Genomic DNA, 19460 nt, shown 5'->3' on the forward strand with positions numbered 1-19460 from the left:
TTCACCATCCAACAGAGACTTTTATTTAATCTTAAATCTCAGCAAATAAATGTCTTCATGACAAGTATATTATGTTGATAAATAAATAACAATCAAGTAATACTATAATGCAACAAAGCCCTCCACAACATGGGCTCTGGTAATGGCACAGTGGAAAAGACGAAACTCACTGCATATTAACAATAAACCATGAGATAAATAAATAAAAAAATGCAATTTATAAAAAGCATTTCAATTCGATTACTGCGTCACAGCAAGCAGTTTTTTTCTGTATATATTTTCCTCAACATAGTGCATATGCAACAACATCAACTCTGATAACAATGACAGTAAGTATAATTGATCATGAATCCTAAGCTGAAGCGGTAAAATATACAATCGTTGCGTGCCGTAAGCGAGAGGACATTCCGCTCCTCTGAAACATGGTCATTCAACATCAAGCAGAAATAGATTTTTAAGAAACAGCAAAGAACAATATGAAATGCTGGCATTGTCCTCATTATTACATAATAATGTGAGAAATACTATGGCAACCAGTGAAACATGAAGTGGCGTCACATTATGGGATGTATTTTGGCACTGAATCTGTTTTGTATACTCAATATTCAATCAAAATATTTACATTCAATATGTTCTTGTCATCATGTGTATGTATATGAATGCGTGGCCATGTACCTGTATACAAACATGGGAACATGAGAGTATAGTTTCTGTATTTCGGATTATATACGTATGTGTACTTTGTCTCACTTCTGTCAAAGTCTCTCTCGTTCTCTCTCTCCCCCATCTCACTTTTTCGTTCTCTTTCAATCCTTCACCATTTTACAGTCCTTAAGGCACAAAGCCTTCTGTTACAAAACATGCCTGACTGTAGAAATCCTACTCACAATATGTACTTGCAACAATTTTGTTGTTACTTTCAGTACTTCATTACTCTGATACCAATAACATACACACACACGTAAACACAAGCTAACATACAGAGGCACCTGTATAAACTCACAAGCACGCGCACTTGTAAAGCACAAACATCAGTGAAACGACCAAGAGAGAGGAGAGAGAGACTGTGTAGAGTGGGATTAATGTGTTGTAATTAACCGAATAAAACAAATGAATGTCTTGCGGAAAGAGAGAAAAATAACAGTATCCTTCCTTTTCTTCTCCTTTTCATTCACCCACAATTTGGATTCATCTTGAAGACTCCTGTCTCAGATGGACACCTCATACTCTCGTGTGTCCTACAGTGAGAGAGAGGGAAAAACATGCACACTTTACCAACAAATACGATGGAAAATTCTACTGAAAAGACGTTAGCTACACTACAAGCTACTAACCAAAATTAACTATTTAAGAAGGCAACATCTTTTTTTATAATATAATATAAAGGTGCGTTCACGCTGCCTCATAATTCCTGTATTTACGAGATTCTAGCTTGTAAAAAGCGTTCACATCCTCGTAGAGCTCGTAATTACATCTTGTAAGCTGGGAGTTTTCTGAAAGCTCCCACATGTACCACGTGGCCGCTGTACCACCTGACCGCTGTAGATTCATTTAGGCATTGATAGTGGTGCCATGGAAATGCATAATTCCCAGTCAAGGGACCAAAAGTACGTGAACAGCTCCGAATATAGCGTCACGTGTTGTCATTTCAAGATTCCAGTAAATACGAGGTGACGTGAACGCAGCATAATATAAAACGGTTAGTTCCTGTCCTTGATTCTGATTGGTCAATAGCTGTTTTATTCACGATAAAACACGGCTATGATCGCTTCACCCAACAGTTCTGTGTTTCACTACACAATACCCTTAGCAACCACTCTTAGCAACGTAAACTGTTTGTTCTCAATTGATATTGTTCATTGAAATGTACTCTATTATGTAGAATTGTGAGAAAGAGATCAAGTGAGTTTATTACCTGCATTCAGATTTAGCATTTTCCTTCAGGTCAGTCCTATTTTCATAATAAAACAATCTGTTTAAATGTCCGATGTATTATCCTGTCCTTTTAACAGTTTAAGGGGTTTTTCCCGTGACTGACAGTGCAATAGTCAAAGCGTTTGTTCAGTTGCGTCTTGTTCCGTTTTCAAAACAATTCAGTCTTTTCAATGTAAAAGTCTTCACTACTGACTGACTCACTCATAAAAACAATCTTTGCCGCCATCTAATGGCCTAATAATGTTAACTTCTGTTGCTGTTCACTGGTCAGGGACTATTTTTTTCCCGGCGGAAGGAAGGCTTTAAGTGAACATTTACTTCATGAAAGTTGCATTGATACATATTTTTGGCTTTAATATTTGTATTGTGTGGTAACCGTTTTATAAAAGCAATAAAGTACTCGAGGCTAGTGCTGTATCATGAATAAGTCACGACTGAAGGGGTTGCAGGCACTTTGCTTCACGTCATGCCAAACAACGCCCTTCAGCCGTGACTTAAGGTCCTTTCACATTGGACGTGATTTTGACGCGCGAATTATTCGCGCGATGGTTGTGTTTTTTGATCAGCTGTTTGTATAATGAGTGCTTCCACACCGAACGCGAATGTGCTGCTGCGAAAAAACGACGTTTATTTTTTTCACTTCAATGTTGATTTTTTTTCACATTCGAGGCGACAGAAAAGGCTTCAACCAATCAAATACAAGGAAACAAAGGTGATGTCACAGCAACAATGACGGATCATCTGATAGCTTGTGTGTCGACGCATTTACAATAGAAAACTACCTTGTGAATGTTTATTTAGACTATATGTCTAGTAGTTAAACTTCTATCTGTAGTCTATAGGCATACAATTTCCCCATTGTGGGACAAATAAAGATTTCAGAAGCCTATTTATCCTGGGCTACTCGCAGTATATGTGAGTGGGTTTCTTTTCTGTAAACGAAATGTCCAGTAGATGTCATTAGCTATTCAATCAACATTAACCTTTGACAGGTATCGCATTTCTCACGAGATTACAGCTTCTGTGGGAGTACATGCAAGTCGCTGTATAGACAAGGATAACATAACCTTCTGAGGTAAAACTTGTTGATTTTTTTTTTTAAACCTAAATTGTGTCCGTGACTATGGAAAGTGAATGTGTTGTTGTTAAGACTGGGTGCACCCAAAAACTTCCTTTCGGTCTTTGAAAAAAAATGAAAAGCTCATCTTCTCTGGATGATGAAGTGTCTATGTTGTTTGTCCTGAGCAGTTAAACTGACCAACCTTTCCAACAGGATGAAGATTATTTTGTTGAAATATATATATATATATATATATATATATATATATATATATATATATATATATATATATATATATATATATATATATTTCATTCAGCTGTCGCCGCGAATGTTTTGGAATCTTTCAGAGCACAAACGTCGCAAATTCGCGTCGCGGCTGATGTGAATGGTTTTGACGCGAACTATTCGCACGCGAACTATTCGCTTTTTCGTTTCGCTTTTCCGTTACGCGTCCGGTGTGAAAGGGCCTTTATTCACGATACAGCACAGCCTTGAGTACCTTACTGCTTACATATAATATAATATAATGGTGGTATTTATCCAAAGAATTAGGGTTCCTGAATAAATTAACTCATTATGAGTGAGACCATTAGCTAATATATATCAACACTAAATACAACAACAACAAAATAAAACATCCTAATTTTTAACGGAAACTAAAACATGATGACAAACAGCAGCATCTACTCTACCGTATAATATTTTGGGGTCAGTAAGATTTTTTTTTTTAAGAAATCAATACTTTTATTCAGCAAGGATGCATTAAATAAATTAAAAGTGACAGTAAAGACATTTACTGTTACAAAAGATTTCTATTTCAATAAATGCTGTCCTTCTGAACTATCTATTCATCAAAAAATCCAGAGGAAAATGTGTCATGTTAGCCACAAAAAAAAAGAAATTAAGCAGCACAACTGTTTTCAACATGAGTAATTATATGAATATAATTTGAAAAATATTTCACAAATTTGATTTGTATTTTTGATGCAGTTTGATTAAATAAATGCAGCATAAGAGACAAATCGTACTGACCCTGAACATTTTAATGTTGGTGTAGCTATAAATATTCTATACATAAAATAAGAGAGAGAATGCTGTGCTGTGACTTCTGCTCAGAAACTCATTTAAACGAGCGAGTCGTTTAAATGATACCATTCAAATCAACTGACTACAATAAACTTCAGGCTACAAAAATAGCAAACATATGAGTACAAATAGTATAAAATAAGTATAAATTCCACTAGGTTGTTAGCATCTTACCCCTGCCTCATAGAGAGGGTTGTTAAAGTCAGACTCCACTGTAATGGGACTGTAGGAGTGGGTGTGAGAGAGAGATTTCCAGAACAACGGTTTCCACTGCCACCTACACACACTGAGACGGTGAGAGAATTGTTAGCACAGAAGAGCTAAATAAGAAGCAGCTGTGAAGGAGGTTTTGACAATTATCAGTGAAAACAACTGAATTTTAAAGCCAACACAGAATAGTACTTGCAAGTCATTTTACTTTGGTAATGTGAATTATTTTAGAGCAGGATTTTATTTAATAATGCTTAAAAATAAATAATACATGTATTAATAAAAAAAACACTGGGTACATCTATTAAGAAAGTTAATAGGGTTCATTTTGATTTCATGTTCAAAAAATGTTTAACACAAAGCAAAAGCAGCCTCCTAAAACTTACTTGGTGTAGTACATATAGATTCCACCAATCAGAAGGATGACCAGAATGATTGGCAGGATGATAGCCAATGCAATGTTCTCACTCAGCATTTGATGAGATGCCTCTAATGACTGAGAAACTGAATAGAGGAAAGTTAATAGCATGGACATCATTACATGACACAGTGGGCCAGATTATCAAAGCGATATGAATGTCACTGATACAATGAAAATCATGTTACCCTCCAATTTATGATCATCCAGTAACCCTTCATAGGCCACTACAAACAAAGAAAACGTTATTAGTTATTAACATAAACTTATTTAGATAAAATGATTAATTTCTTCCAATAAAAATGGCAACTCCATGTATTAGACTAGTTCACATTCACATACCTTTACAGAAGGGTGGTGGGCTATTCCACTGAGAGGGGTGTCCTGGGACACAGTTGATGATGACTTCCCCAATGAGCTCGTAGCCCTCATAGCAGAAGAAACGTAGCGTCTCACCTGCCTGGTAACTGTGCTTGTACAGAGTCTGGTAACCATTGTCCGGCACGCCCGGGTTTGGGCATGGATCATATTTTACTGTTTAGCAGAAAAAAAGGCAGGCAACATGTTTAATTGATGGTTTATTGGTTAGTACATTAGAGATGAATCTTCACTGGTACTTGGGCTAAGATATTTAGCTGTATGTGTAAAGTTTTATCCTGCATGCACTAGCATTTAAAGTTTGCGGTTGGTAAGATTTTATTAAAGGGGTCATGTCATAAGAAATCAAATTTTTCTTGATCTTTTGACACATAAGCAGCCTTTCTACCATTAAAACATCCTGAAAGTTTCAGAGCTTATAACGTCCTCTTCATTATAAACAAAGCATTTCTTTAATCAAGCTCTAAAAACAGCTTGTTTGGATATTGGGGGACTTGTGATGTCACATGGGCAAATGCATTTCCATATGCCTGCCTCCAAAGCAAGACATCAATGAACAGTTTTACATAATTGCACCACAGGCCCCACCTACTGCTGTTCAGATGGCAGCTGCTTGCCTACTCCAGATGTGAACATTGTGCCAGAAGCAAATAGAGCCTATTATAGTCAATGACACTGTCTACACTGGTTACAGTAAACAGATGCCCGTTCACTTTTACTCTACATGCTTGAGTCTGCCAACAAGAGGACAAATGGAAGAGTAAATTGAAGCGTAAAGGAATGTTTGCTTTGACTCGTCCTGTTTAAACAGCTCGTTTGCATCTCTGTACAGACTTAAGAAGGATACCAGCGTCAGGAACAAGTGGATGGTTTATTTTAATGGCCTCATGGATTATATGTTTGTTCAGAGCATTTGACTTCAGATAGCTTTGTGAAGGAAATACAGTGTAATGGAGAGTTTGCAAAGAAACTTTTGTTGACAGAATGAAGCAGCCAAATGTGACAGCAGCTGCATTACAAACCACAAGTAACCGATTTCATAATGCTTTGTCTGTAAATGACAGCTTTATATGGATAATGACAAGCCTTAAAGGAGCCGCCCCTTAAAAACTGATCATTTCAGACCAAAGAATGAAGGTTGAAAATATTTTTTTTCCACACATATATATTTGTTTTTGCTTTTTTGTGTGCAAAAAAACTTGCAAAAGTGAACCTCAAGGAACATATTAAAATAATTAAAAAAAAAAAAAGTCATGACCCCTTTAATGTTTTTGAAAGTCTCTAATGCTCACCAAGGCTGCATTTATTTGATCAAAAATACTGTAGAAACTATAATATAGTGAAATATTGTTACCATTTAAAATAACTGTTTTCTATTTTAATGTATTTTAAAATGTAATTTATTCCTGTGATGTCAAAGCTGTATTTTCAGCATCATTACTCCAGTCTTCAATGTCACATGATCCTTCAGAAATTATTTTAATATGGTGATTTGCTGCTCAAGAAACATTTCTCATTTTTGAAAATCAATTTTTCCCCCACCAGACGCAATCCCTCACACACCTTACGAACATGTACTCACAGACACACTTTGGGCTGCGGTCGCTCCATTTGGGCATGCCGGTGTCTCTGCCGTGGCAGGAGATCTGGCTCGGGCCTTCCAGCTGATAACCTTGGTTACATGTGAAGCGTACCACAGTTCCCACAGCAAAACCAGACTCCGGATGTACTGAGCGTGCTCCATTGACCACTTCTCCTGGGTCAGGGCACTGCTGGACTGAAGGCACATTAAAGCCAAGAGAAAAAGAGATTGTGTACAATATTAATCAATTAATGAAACTGGCAAATAACTGGCCACCAAACGATGAACAACCATAACCCTTCACTTATCAGTGAACTATTAAGTACTCTAATGTGTTCTCTAGCCATAAAAATATGATCATAACTTGGCTCACTTTTCACACAGGTGGGCGGGTTGTTGCTCCAGGATAGATCCCATTGACAGGTGATGATGTCAGAGCCAACAATGTCATAACCAGGCTGACACTGATAGGTTAACACACTGCCTCTCACCAGAGACGGGTGGGAGGAGCTGCTCCAGCCAAACTCAATTTGCGGAAGGGCAGGGCATGTGTCATTTGGTTCCACCTCTGCAAGAAATGAAAGGAAGTGACATCACAGTAAACAATAACACGAAATATATGAAAAAGGCACAACCCTTTTGATGTATTTACCTCTGTAGTGAATGAGGAAGCCTTGGCTCAGTATAAACGTAGAGTCATCAGGATCGCTCTGAAACTGAATGGTGACCTCGGAACCTCCTGATACAACCCTGAACCTCTCTCTTGAGCCCAGGTACTGTCCAATCACATGTGACATCAGATCATGACCATCAAATAGAGTGAGGATGTCGTTATGCCGGATGTTCAAACTGCAAGCAAAAGAGAGGAAAATAGAATTAAACCATAAATAGATTTAAACACAAACAATCAAAAAGATTTACTTACATTTGTACATCCAATTCGATGCGTTTGTCCTCGCTGACATGTATTTGCCACACACAGTCCTGCCCTTTAGAGTAGCTCTGTGGCCAGTCAGGAGACAACACTGTTCCCACTGGGTCCGTGAGCTCTCCGCCACACAGAGCTGAGAAGAGGAGAAAGAGGAAACCACTGAAACCGACTCAAAATAATGTAGTATACATGCCAGACCAGTATGGGGCACTGTAATTCTGCCACAGAATACACTAAAAACGGAGAATAAGTCATGGAGCATGCGCATAAACCTTGCGCGCTGTATACAAACTTTAGTAATGCTTAGTAATAAAGCTTTACTTTAGTAAAGCTAATAGGCTCAGTAGCTTCCGCAGCACGAACACAAGCATGTAATCCACCGTTTTTGTTGTTGTAGCTGTTATGTGACGTAGCGATGTCTGACGTGGGGTGATGACAAAACCGTTTCACAAAATATACGGATTTGCTGTACACACGAAAACGCAAGGGTGTCGTTTTCCGATTTATCCACTCTGGGAGCGGTTTTAAAAAATAGCGGTTTCAGGCTCCCAAAACGTTGGATCCGTCTGGACGAAATGCGATACGATACAAAATGTTTATGTATACAGCTAAATGTGCCTCTGTGTGTACGGGCTCTTATTAGAATAGCTTTGGGGTGCGTTCACACTTGCAGTTCGGTTCGTTTGGTTCATTTGGTCCGGACCAAAGAAGAAAAAAAATTTTTTATCACCGAACCAAAAGATACCGAACCTAAAGGCATAGGGATACATTCACAACCTGATTGGTCGGATTTTATGACGTATTGCCTATTTTGAGACAGAACTTACCGAACTGGGAACTCGTGAAGAGCTTATAAAATGTGTAAAGTAGTCAAAACAGCGACGGGAATCCATCCGTCACACACAAACGATCTGCTGTGTGGAGACGTACGTCTGATGCCTGTGATGGGCAAACTCACGACTATGACAAGAAAAACTGACATGCGTGAGGATTCTGTCCTTTTTAGGGTCTCGTCTTCCTGTTTTTGGTTCGTTTACATGTCTTTGGTCCGTGTTATGTTCATATATCATTCGAACCGCACCAGAGTTCGTTTGGAAGTGGACCTAGACCCATCTTTTCAGCTGTCTCGGTCCGCTTGTTTGGTGCGCACCAGGGTTCGGATGGCAGCGTTCACATATGTTCAAATGAACTGCACTAACCAAGCAATCGCACCAGGGTTCGTTTTAATCGAACCAAACATGACAAGTGTGAACACACCCTTAGTATTATTAGGTCAGAGTGATCAGATGAGATGAAGTTCCCAATAGGTAAAATTTGAGAAGGTTTTGAAATTTGATAAGGTACTTAGAATGATCTTTGAATTAACTTTGAGTCACTTTAATGTTACAAGAATTATTTTCATAATAATTACACTACTTAAAGAGTTAAATTGACAGTTCTAATGAAGATCAACAGATGATTGTGCAATTTGTGACATACACTAAAGTTCACAAGTTTGGGGTCGGTGTGATAATGTAATGTTTTTGAAAAAAAAGATTCTTTTGTCACTTAGTCTGTATTTATTTGATCAAAAATACAGTAAAACAGTAATATTGTGAAATATTATTACAATTTAAATAACTACTTTTTTTATTTTAAAATATTTTTAAAATGAAATTTATTCCTGTGAAGGTAAAGCTGAATTTTCAGCATCATTACTCTAGTCTTCAGTGTCACATGATCCTTCAGAAATCATTCTGATATGAAGATTTCCTGCTCAAACATTTCTGATTAATATTAGTATTATAAATGTTGAAAAGTGCTGTGTTACTAAATACCAGGGTTCCCACTCTTTCATGAACACTGTCACAAATCAAGCCTCTGTGGCTCCCTCTGATCGCCGCCTGAGGTCACTGTCACCCGAGTATTGATCTTTCCCCCCTAGACTCCACTTCCCATGATCCCGTATCTGGCGCTGATCACACGCACACATGTAGCCAATTCCGTGGACTATTTAACCAGCACGCTCACACTCACTCACTGCAAAGTTTTGTTTTGCCGTGGCTAATAACTCTTGAGTGTTTATTCCTGTTTATGATTTCCCTGTGTATGACCCTGGACTGTTTTCCCTGTTTACGATATATCGCCGCCTGCCTTGACCTTTGTTCTCTGTCTGCCTGGATTGTGTATTTCCTGTTTGTCGCATGCCCTGACCTACTGCCTGGTTTAAGACTATGTCTCTGCTTAGCCCTGTTTATATCTGGTGCTGGTGATTGACCCCTGCCTGTGTATACTACGAAGTATCTTTTTATAAAGCTGCAAATGGATCCCAACTTTGTTGAGTCATCGTTACAAACACCAGATTCAAGGATTTTTTAAAGCACCATTTATTTTATATGAAGCACCTATCAAATTAAAATCCTAGCATATGGAGCTTCATGAAAGACCTCTTACAGTACTTAACATTTTAACCCTCCTATTTCATTTGCATCCATTTTAATCCAAAAGAGGTACAGAATCATTTGTACAATTTTGGAAATACAGTGGGTAAGGAAAGTATTCAGACCCCCTTAAATTTTTCACTCTTTGTTATATTGCAGCCATTTGCTAAAATCATTTAAGTTCATTTTTTCCCTCATTAATGTACACACAGCACCCCATATTGACAGAAAAACACAGAATTGTTGACATTTTGCAGATTTATTAAAAAAGAAAAACTGAAATATCACATGGTCCTAAGTATTCAGACCCTTTGCTGTGACACTCATATATTTAACTCAGGTGCTGTCCATTTCTTCTGATCATCCTTGAGATGGTTCTACACCTTCATTTGAGTCCAGCTGTGTTTGATTATACTGATTGGACTTGATTAGGAAAGCCACACACCTATCTATAAGACCTTACAGCTCACAGTGCATGTCAGAGCAAATGAGAATCATGAGGTCAAAGTGGAAGACGTTTGGGACGACCAGAACCCTTCCTAGAGCTGGCTGTCCAGCCAAACTGAGCTATCAGGGGAGAAGAGCCTTGGTGAGAGAGGTAAAGAACAACCCAAAGATCACTGTGGCTGAGCTCCAGAGATGCAGTCGGGAGATGGGAGAAAGTTGTAGAAAGTCAACCATCACTGCAGCCCTCCACCAGTCGGGGCTTTATGGCAGAGTGGCCCGACGGAAGCCTCTCCTCAGTGCAAGACGCATGAAAGCCCGCATGGAGTTTGCTAAAAAACACCTGAAGGACTCCAAGATGGTGAGAAATAAGATTCTCTGGTCTGATGAGACCAAGATAGAACTTTTTGGCCTTAATTTTAAGTGGTATGTGTGGAGAAAACCAGGCACTGCTCATCACCTGTCCAATACAGTCCCAACAGTGAAGCATGGTGGTGGCAGCATCATGCTGTGGGGGTGTTTTTCAGCTGCAGGGACAGGACGACTGGTTGCAGTCGAGGGAAAGATGAATGCGGCCAAGTACAGGGATATCCTGGACGAAAACCTTCTCCAGAGTGCTCAGGACCTCAGACTGGGCCGAAGGTTTACCTTCTAACAAGACAATGACCCTAAACACACAGCTAAAATAACGAAGGAGTGGCTTCACAAAAACTCCGTGATTGTTCTTGAATGGCCCAGCCAGAGCCCTGACTTAAACCCAATTGAGCATCTCTGGAGAGACCTAAAAATGGCTGTCCACCAACGTTTCCCATCCAACCTGACAGAACTGGAGAGGATCTGTAAGGAGGAATGGCAGAGGATCCCCAAATCCAGGTGTGAAAAACTTGTTGCATCTTTCCCAAAAAGACTCATGGCTGTATTAGATCAAAAGGGTGCTTCTACTAAATACTGAGCAAAGGGTCTGAATACTTAGGACCATGTGATATTTCAGTTTTTCTTTTTTAATAAATCTGCAAAAATGTCAACAATTCTGTGTTTTTCTGTCAATATGGGGTGCTGTGTGTACATTAATGAGGGAAAAAAATTAACTTAAATGATTTTAGCAAATGGCTGCAAAATAACAAAGAAGTGAAAAATTTGAGTGAAAAAAAGGGGGTCTGAATACTTTCTGTACCCACTGTATGTTAAAACCGTTTGCAGCTTTCTTATCCCTAATGTTAACAATCTTTCCACACTAGTTTTGGTTTTCATTTTTTATGAATCATTACTTTAGTAAAAACTGGAATATAAAGAGAATATTATAAAAATAAATTTTGCAATTGAGTGAAAAAAAAAAGGATTATATGGATTGTAATTGTGGCTTATAAAGTCAGAATATACAATATAATATAGATATAAACTTGCAATTCTGAGAAAAAAAAGAATTGAGAGATATAAATGAGCAATTCGGACTATATAAGACACAATTGTGGCTTTATATCACGCAATTCTGACTTTGTAACTCGCAATTGTGAATTTAGTGTAGAGTGGGGGAAAACGCCCCCATGGGGGAAAGCTAACTCAACATAATATGCATAATATTCTTATTAATAAACGGGTGGGTGATATGGCAAAAATTTATCGATTCATGATTTGATCAGAAATCTTTTTCATGTTGGTTTTACTATTTACAGTTACTGAGCAGTACAAACAGTCAAACTAATTTCCCTATATTAAAAAAGTAGACTTACAAGTTAACAAAATATTAACGATAAAAAAGAATGAGAGACTTTCAGCCCAAAGTGGAAGAAGATAAAAATATTAATTTAAATTAATTAATTTAAAAGTTTCTTGTTAAAGCTACTGTATTAAAGAAATTGAAAAAAAAAGAGGAAATTCTGTCATTATTTACTCACCGAAGAAGTTGTTTTAAACCCGAATAGATGTCTTCTGTTGAACATACAAGTTTTATTTTGATGTTCTAATGTTGTTCCAAACCTGTATTAATTTCGGTCTTGTGCTGAACACAAAAGATCATATTTTAAAGAATGTGAGTAACCAAACAGTTACTGGTCACCAGTAAGTTCCATAGTACGAAAGAAAATATTATGGATGTCAATGGGTACCAGCAAATGTTTGGTTACCCACGTTCTTCAAAATATGATCTTTTGTGTTCAGCACAAGACAGAAATTAATGCAGGTTTGGAACAACATTAGAGTAGATAAAGACAGAATTTATTTTTGGTTGAACTATGCCTTTAAGGACAAGTAGCAGCATGTGTTGTCTGTCCCTTTAAGGCTCATGCGTGCAATTGTTTACTTTCACTTTACACTTAACCGATGGTGTAAACCTTCTGTGTATTTGACAGTATTAGTAGTATAAGATGCGAATGATAACTTTGTCCAGCAAATGCAGTGTTTGACTGACTTTTAGAGTGTGTCCACTTTGGGTGTATCCGCTCAGAAAAGCAGGTGTCAGCCCAGCACACGGATAAAAAGTTTAACCGGCAAGGCTTTAAAACTCGTGCAAATAATAAATGATTCACAATCATAAAAGTTTATTATTTGCATGAGTTTTAAAGCCTTGCCGGTTAAACTTTTTTATTCGTGTGCTGGTCTGAAACCTGCTTTTAAAACTCATGCAAATAATAAACTTTTGTGATTGTGAATAACTGCGTGGAGACCTTTTAATAGTCTATAATCGAAAATCGCACACACCTACAGTATAAGAATGTTCATTTCAGACACAGCAAGTGTCACAGCCATAGACTGTAAAAGGTCACAGCTCAAATGTCCAAACTCCGCCTAATAACAAGCAAGGGGAAGTACCGCAATGGAAAACACTCGGACACCGACTGTAAAATTAGGACTAAGGGGGCGTGTTATAATTTTTACAAAATTTATTTCAAATTGAATTCAAGCACTTTCAAGGATCAATATTTGTTTTCAAGTACTTTCCAGGCCTTGAATTCATGTGTCTGAAATCCAAGTACTTTCAAGGCGCGTGGGAACCCTGTACTAAATACTATGCTGGAAATCATGATACATTTTTTCAGTATGCTTTGATGAATGAAAAGTTCAAAAGAACAGTAATTATTTACAACAGAATTATTTTATAACAACATGAATGTCTTTACTGTTAAGCCCAAAGTATACTTCACTTTTTATGCAAGGGTCAGCGTATAGTGCATGTGACGCAAATTTTATCATCAGAAGTAGGGCTGGGTAAAAAAATATTGATTTCTCGATTTTAATCGATTCTCATTTTTACGAACCGATATCGATTCTTAAATCCTAAGAATCGATTAGTCTAGTCTGTTTTCAGTTGACGAATGAGCAGAATATGTAGTGCCTCCCATCCAATAAATTGCAATAATCTTTGTGCTTTGTTACTTTTGATATGAAGCAAAGTCTCAGATTCAAATGACATCTTATTATGAGATTCAAAAAATAAATACCGTTTTGGCTCTGTTTAATGTGACGTGACAGATCGCTTTAGCTCCTCAGTTAAAGAGAAGCGGCAGCACGAGCGCATGTGAACATCCTCTCGCTCCGCTTTAATACCAGTTACAGCGCGAAATAAACACTACTAAACATCTGAAGGTATGTTAAAATATACAGTACAACTTACCGAAATCAGTATCATGTCTCGTGTAATCGCTCAATCAGTGTTTCAACCTCGGAAAGACGTCAAAACAGCTTGTAAACAATGTCACGTAACGTCACATTTACCTCAGAAAAACATATTCAGTGACCATAAATTCATTAGTCAGCTAGAAAAGTGAACTTATAGAGAGCAGCATATCTGATAAATATAGCTATGCACCGTATTACATATTCATTATAATTTTTAATGTTCTTCAATATTTAATGCATGTTTGAATAAATCAGTTATGATGACAGCCAGCGATTTAAATGTTTATATTTCAAAAAAAAAAAAAAACGAATTGGAGTAGAAATATGATTATGTAATTCTACACTTTATTTATCATAAAAAACACAATTGAGTGTAATTTAAGTGTTTGTATATAAATAAGTTAATTTTAACCTATAATATTATAGTAAAGTAGTACCAACTGACTCCCATGTGTAGTTTACAGCATTAGTTGAGAGATTTTTTTCCTCTACAAAATTTGCCATGTACTGTAACTGAAATACTACATCCAAAATAATCGATATTGAATCGAATCGAATCGAAAGCATGTGAATAGAAATCTAATCGAATCGCGAAAATTGTGTCAATGCCCAGCCCTAATCAGAAGAGTATGTGCATACTGCAACGCGTACTGTTTTGTAACCACGCGTAACCACAAGTTTGCGCAGCTCACACATTTAAAAAATCTTTTGCAGTAATTAGTTTATCCACAAGGTGGCAACCGTGCCCTGGGGGCTAGTGATGGGAAGTTCGGATCATTTTACTGACTCGGACTTTTGAGTCTCGTTCAACAAAATGAACGAATCTTTTTTCGAGTCATTTCGTTCATTTAGTTCATTTTAGCAAAATGTAATTAAAATGTTACGTGTTACTTCCCAAACACATCTACTACTTATGCAAACGTTGATCCCACTACAAACAATACAAAACTACAATGCTATAAGATTCAGAAATGATTAATTCATTACCTGGGTCTTCAGTTTATGACAAGCTGATTAAGCTCACCTCACCTCTTGTCTGACAAGTCTTCGGGTTTAAGTCATTCCTTAATGACGTGACAGGCAGTCCCATGCTAAACCAATGCAGTCTGAGCCGGTAAGAGAATTGATTAGTTCATTTCATGAGTCTTTCGGGTTTTTGAGTCGTTCCTTAAACACGTGACAGACCCATACACTAAGCCAATGCATTCTGAGCCGGAAAGAGAATTGATTAGTTCTCTTCATGAGTCTTTCGGGTTTTGAGTCGTTCCTTAATCACATAACAGACCCATACGCTATTTCTGACATTTCTGTCACTGTTTTTGTTACTGTTTCTTGAGGATCTGTGGTGTGTTATTATAAATAAATAAAGCCCTGTTATAAATAAAATATTGATTAATTTATCTTTTTGACTGTCTATCTGTAAATAAACACTAGGCATGCCTAAATACAAAGATTTATAGTTTTCATTTTTACTCCAATTTTGGGTTTATAATAATTGTTTTCCTAACTTGACATATTGGCTAATATAAGAGAGAAAAAGGACATTGCTCAAAACTGTGCAAGGTTATGATAACATCGAAAGCGTTATTTACTATAAATATAATGTGCTTGGGTCACGTGTATGAGTCACGTGAAAGGAACGACTCAAAAACCCGAAGCATAAAAAGAACTTTTCTCTTTCCGCAAGGCTGTGTATTTGAAGTAAAACCCGAAAGACTACTTTGGGCTTTATTTTTGACTGATTCACCCCCCGAGACGACTAATGCATCCTTGTTGAATAAAAATATGAATAAATAAATAAAATGACGCCAAACCTTTGAATGGTAGTGTACAGATGCTGTACAGGTATATGTGGCAAATATAAGAATATATGTGATGTCATACCTCTGCAGACAGGTTCACTCTCATTCCAGTGAGGGTCATTGGGGTCAACACACTCCATAACTCCTGAGCCCTGCTCCATGACGAAACCAGGAGAGCATGAGAAGGTTACTACAGTACCCAGTGGGAAGGTGATGTCGCTGCTGCTGAAGTTCCCATGAGGCAGGTAAGGTTCATAACAGTGTTCCCCATCAAAGGCTGAAAGAGAGAGAAAGAAGAGGAAGGATGGAAAATTATTAAGTGAGAGTCAAAGTATCTAAAGAACCCAGACTTGAAGGTACAAAATTGTAATTTTGAGGGGGTTTTTTTTCAAAAAGTTTGTGTGAAAGTTATCACAATAAGCAACTGCATTCTGCATTCTTTAGACAAGCATCTGATAAGAACTACAAACCCGATACCAAAAAAGTTGGGACACTGTACAAATTGTGAATAAAAACAGAATGCAATGATGTGTTTCAAATTTCAATATTTTATTCAGAATACAACATAGATGACATATCAAAAGTTTAAACTGAGAAAATGTATAATTTTAAGGGAAAAATAAGTTGATTTTAAATTTCATGGCATCAACACATCTCAAAAAAGTTGGGACAAGGCCATGTTTACCACTGTGTGGCATCCCCTCTTCTTTTTATAACAGTCTGCAAACGTCTGGGGACTGAGGAGACAAGTTTCTCAAGTTTAGGAATAGGAATGTTGTCCCATTCTTGTCTAATACAGGCTTTTAGTTGCTCAACTGTCTTAGGTCTTCTTTGTCGCATCTTCCTCTTTATGATGCGCCAAATGTTTTCTGTGGGTGAAAGATCTGGACTGCAGGCTGGCCATTTCAGTACCCGGATCCTTCTTCTACGCAGCCATGATGTTGTAATTGATGCAGTATGTGGTCTGGCATTGTCATGTTGGAAAATGCAAGGTCTTCCCTGAAAGAGACGACGTCTGGATGGGAGCATATGTTGTTCTAGAACTTGGATATACCTTTCAGCATTGATGGTGCCTTTCCAGATGTGTAAGCTGCCCATGCCACACGCACTCATGCAACCCCATACCATCAGAGAATGCAGGCTTCTGAACTGAGCGCTGATAACAACTTGGGTTGTCCTTGTCCTCTTTAGTCCGGATGACATGGTGTCCCAGTTTTCCAAAAAGAACTTCAAATTTGTATTCGTCTGACCACAGAACAGTTTTCCACTTTGCCACAGTCCATTTTAAATGAGCCTTGGCCCAGAGAAAACGCCTGCGCTTCTGGATCATGTTTAGATATGGCTTCTTTTTTGACCTATAGAGTTTTAGCCGGCAGCGGCGAATGGCACGGTGGATTGTGTTCACCGACAGTGTTTTCTGGAAGTATTCCTGAGCCCATGTTGTGATTTCCATTACAGCAGCATTCCTGTATGTGATGCAGTGCCGTCTAAGGGCCCGAAGATCACGGGCATCCAGTATGGTTTTCCGGCCTTGACCCTTACACACAGAGATTGTTCCAGACTCTCTGAATCTTTGGATGATATTATGCACTGTAGATGATGATAACTTCAAACTCTTTGCAATTTTTCTCTGAGAAACTCCTTTCTGATATTGCTCCACTATTTTTCACCGCAGAATTGGGGCAATTGGTGATCCTCTGCCCATCTTGACTTCTGAGAGACACTGCCACTCTGAGAGGCTCTTTTTATACCCAATCATGTTGCCAATTGACCTAATAAGTTGCAAATTGGTCCTCCAGCTGTTCCTTATATGTACATTTAACTTTTCCGGCCTCTTATTGTTACCTGTCCCAACTTTTTTGGAATCTGTAGCTCTCATGAAATCCAAAATGAGCCAATATTTGGCATGACATTTCAAAATGTCTCACTTTTGATATGTTATCTATATTCTATTGCAAATAAAATATAAGTTTATGAGATTTGTAAATTATTGCATTAATTTTTTATTCACAATTTGTACAGTGTCCCAACTTTTTTGGAATCGGGTTTGTATATAAATGTAAAAAAGTTTTTGAGTTAATGAAATACTAACATTTATAGTGATTTATATGGCGTATAGTGATGAAATATACATAGGCTCTTTTTGAACAGTGAACAAATCCATTTTGTTGAATGTATAGCAGGTTGTCTTACCCTCGTAACGGAGTGCCAGCAGCAGTGGGATGGAGGAAGAATCTGCTGTGAGCTCCACATAGAGAGACATTCCTTCGCTCACAAAGCCTCGTTCTGGAACGTCATCCAGATCTGAATCAAAGAGGAGAGGAGCTGTAGAGCTATTCCCACTGCGCACAATCAGCCTAAGAAAGGGAGGAGGAGCATGGAAAAAAGGAAAGAAAATTACATTAAGGGAATGGGATGATTCTGGAAGGATCAAGATCATGGCAGGTTGTACAGGAAGAGTGGTAGGTTTCGGATGTTCATTTATCAGCAGCAAACTTCTGTATAGCTATCTGAAACACGCCTCTGTGTGCACGCTTCAGGTGTGTGCGGCTGTGCCCAACACCAATAGAGATATAAGACAAGTAACTTAATACATGAGTGAGCAAGACATGAACTCTTACTTGTCATTATCTTCATCAAGAGCCACCCTCTCAAAATGAAGGTGGAGCCTATGGCCTTCCTTGGCTTCCAGCAGCCAATGACAGCTCAGGTTGCTACCACTGCTATGGTTATTTGCAGAGGGGAGGGTTGGAGAGAGGATGCGGCCAACAGTAGCATTTCTAATCCATCCTCCACAGGATACAGCTTTAATATACAAAAACATATGTGAATGCTTATACACACGGACATAAATTGAGGTGTCTTCAGTCAACTGTAGATAATGAAAAAAAAATAAATAAATAACTGAGCAGGGATAAAAATGCAACCCACCAACACACTGGGGTTCTGGGGTGCTCCATTTTGGTCGGGTGGAGTTCAAACAGGTTGCAACCTCATGACCTCTGACCTCAAATCCTGGATCGCAATGGAAGTGAGCCTGACCACCAGGATGGATGTCAGTTACAGTCACTCCACCACCCTCAGGGGAGAGAGGGAATGAGCAGGACAGGAGGAACGCTTGAATGGGTGTTTAAAAGAATAAGACAATTCTGTCATTCCTCTTATGTCAAAACAGACACATTACAATTCAATTACTGTACAGTAGAGCTGCATGATTAAGAGATGCAATCTTGATTCAAACACCAACGCAATCTTATTCCTAAATGACAATGATTTACACGTGTCTATTAAACCCTGATAAAATCACACCGGACCATTCAGATCTGCACTTGCGCTGCCGATGACCCAGAGAGAGCAGTTATCATGTATAGGTATTGGACAGCTTCACAAACAGTCTTTTCAACCACACAGCATCATTATTTCTGTCTTACAAATATTCAAAAAAATCACAGAAGTACTGTGATAAAAGTTTATATTTCAGGTATAAACACTGAGGTCTATGGTAGCGATCAAAATAGAGTAACTACTGTATCAATTACATTGTTACGCCACTAGGTGGCGACAAGTTACTGTTAA

The 19460-nt window shown here is 38.0% G+C and overlaps 1 protein-coding gene across 1 annotated transcript in view; it reads right to left on the bottom strand.

The window, feature by feature from the left end:
* The window catches only part of sez6l2 (seizure related 6 homolog (mouse)-like 2), a 23667-nt gene continuing 4207 nt past the window's right edge, over positions 1–19460 (bottom strand). The window contains 13 exon segments of the mRNA XM_048208211.1: positions 1–1238; positions 4259–4370; positions 4681–4798; positions 4901–4939; positions 5055–5246; positions 6673–6867; positions 7046–7240; positions 7325–7521; positions 7598–7736; positions 15967–16161; positions 18078–18241; positions 18506–18689; positions 18816–19001. Coding sequence (XP_048064168.1) covers positions 1209–1238; positions 4259–4370; positions 4681–4798; positions 4901–4939; positions 5055–5246; positions 6673–6867; positions 7046–7240; positions 7325–7521; positions 7598–7736; positions 15967–16161; positions 18078–18241; positions 18506–18689; positions 18816–19001 — 1946 coding nt within the window. The 3' untranslated portion in view covers positions 1–1208.

This window comes from Megalobrama amblycephala, linkage group LG1 (genome assembly GCF_018812025.1).
Source record: "Megalobrama amblycephala isolate DHTTF-2021 linkage group LG1, ASM1881202v1, whole genome shotgun sequence".
In the NCBI taxonomy this organism is placed as follows: Eukaryota; Metazoa; Chordata; class Actinopteri; order Cypriniformes; family Xenocyprididae; genus Megalobrama; species Megalobrama amblycephala.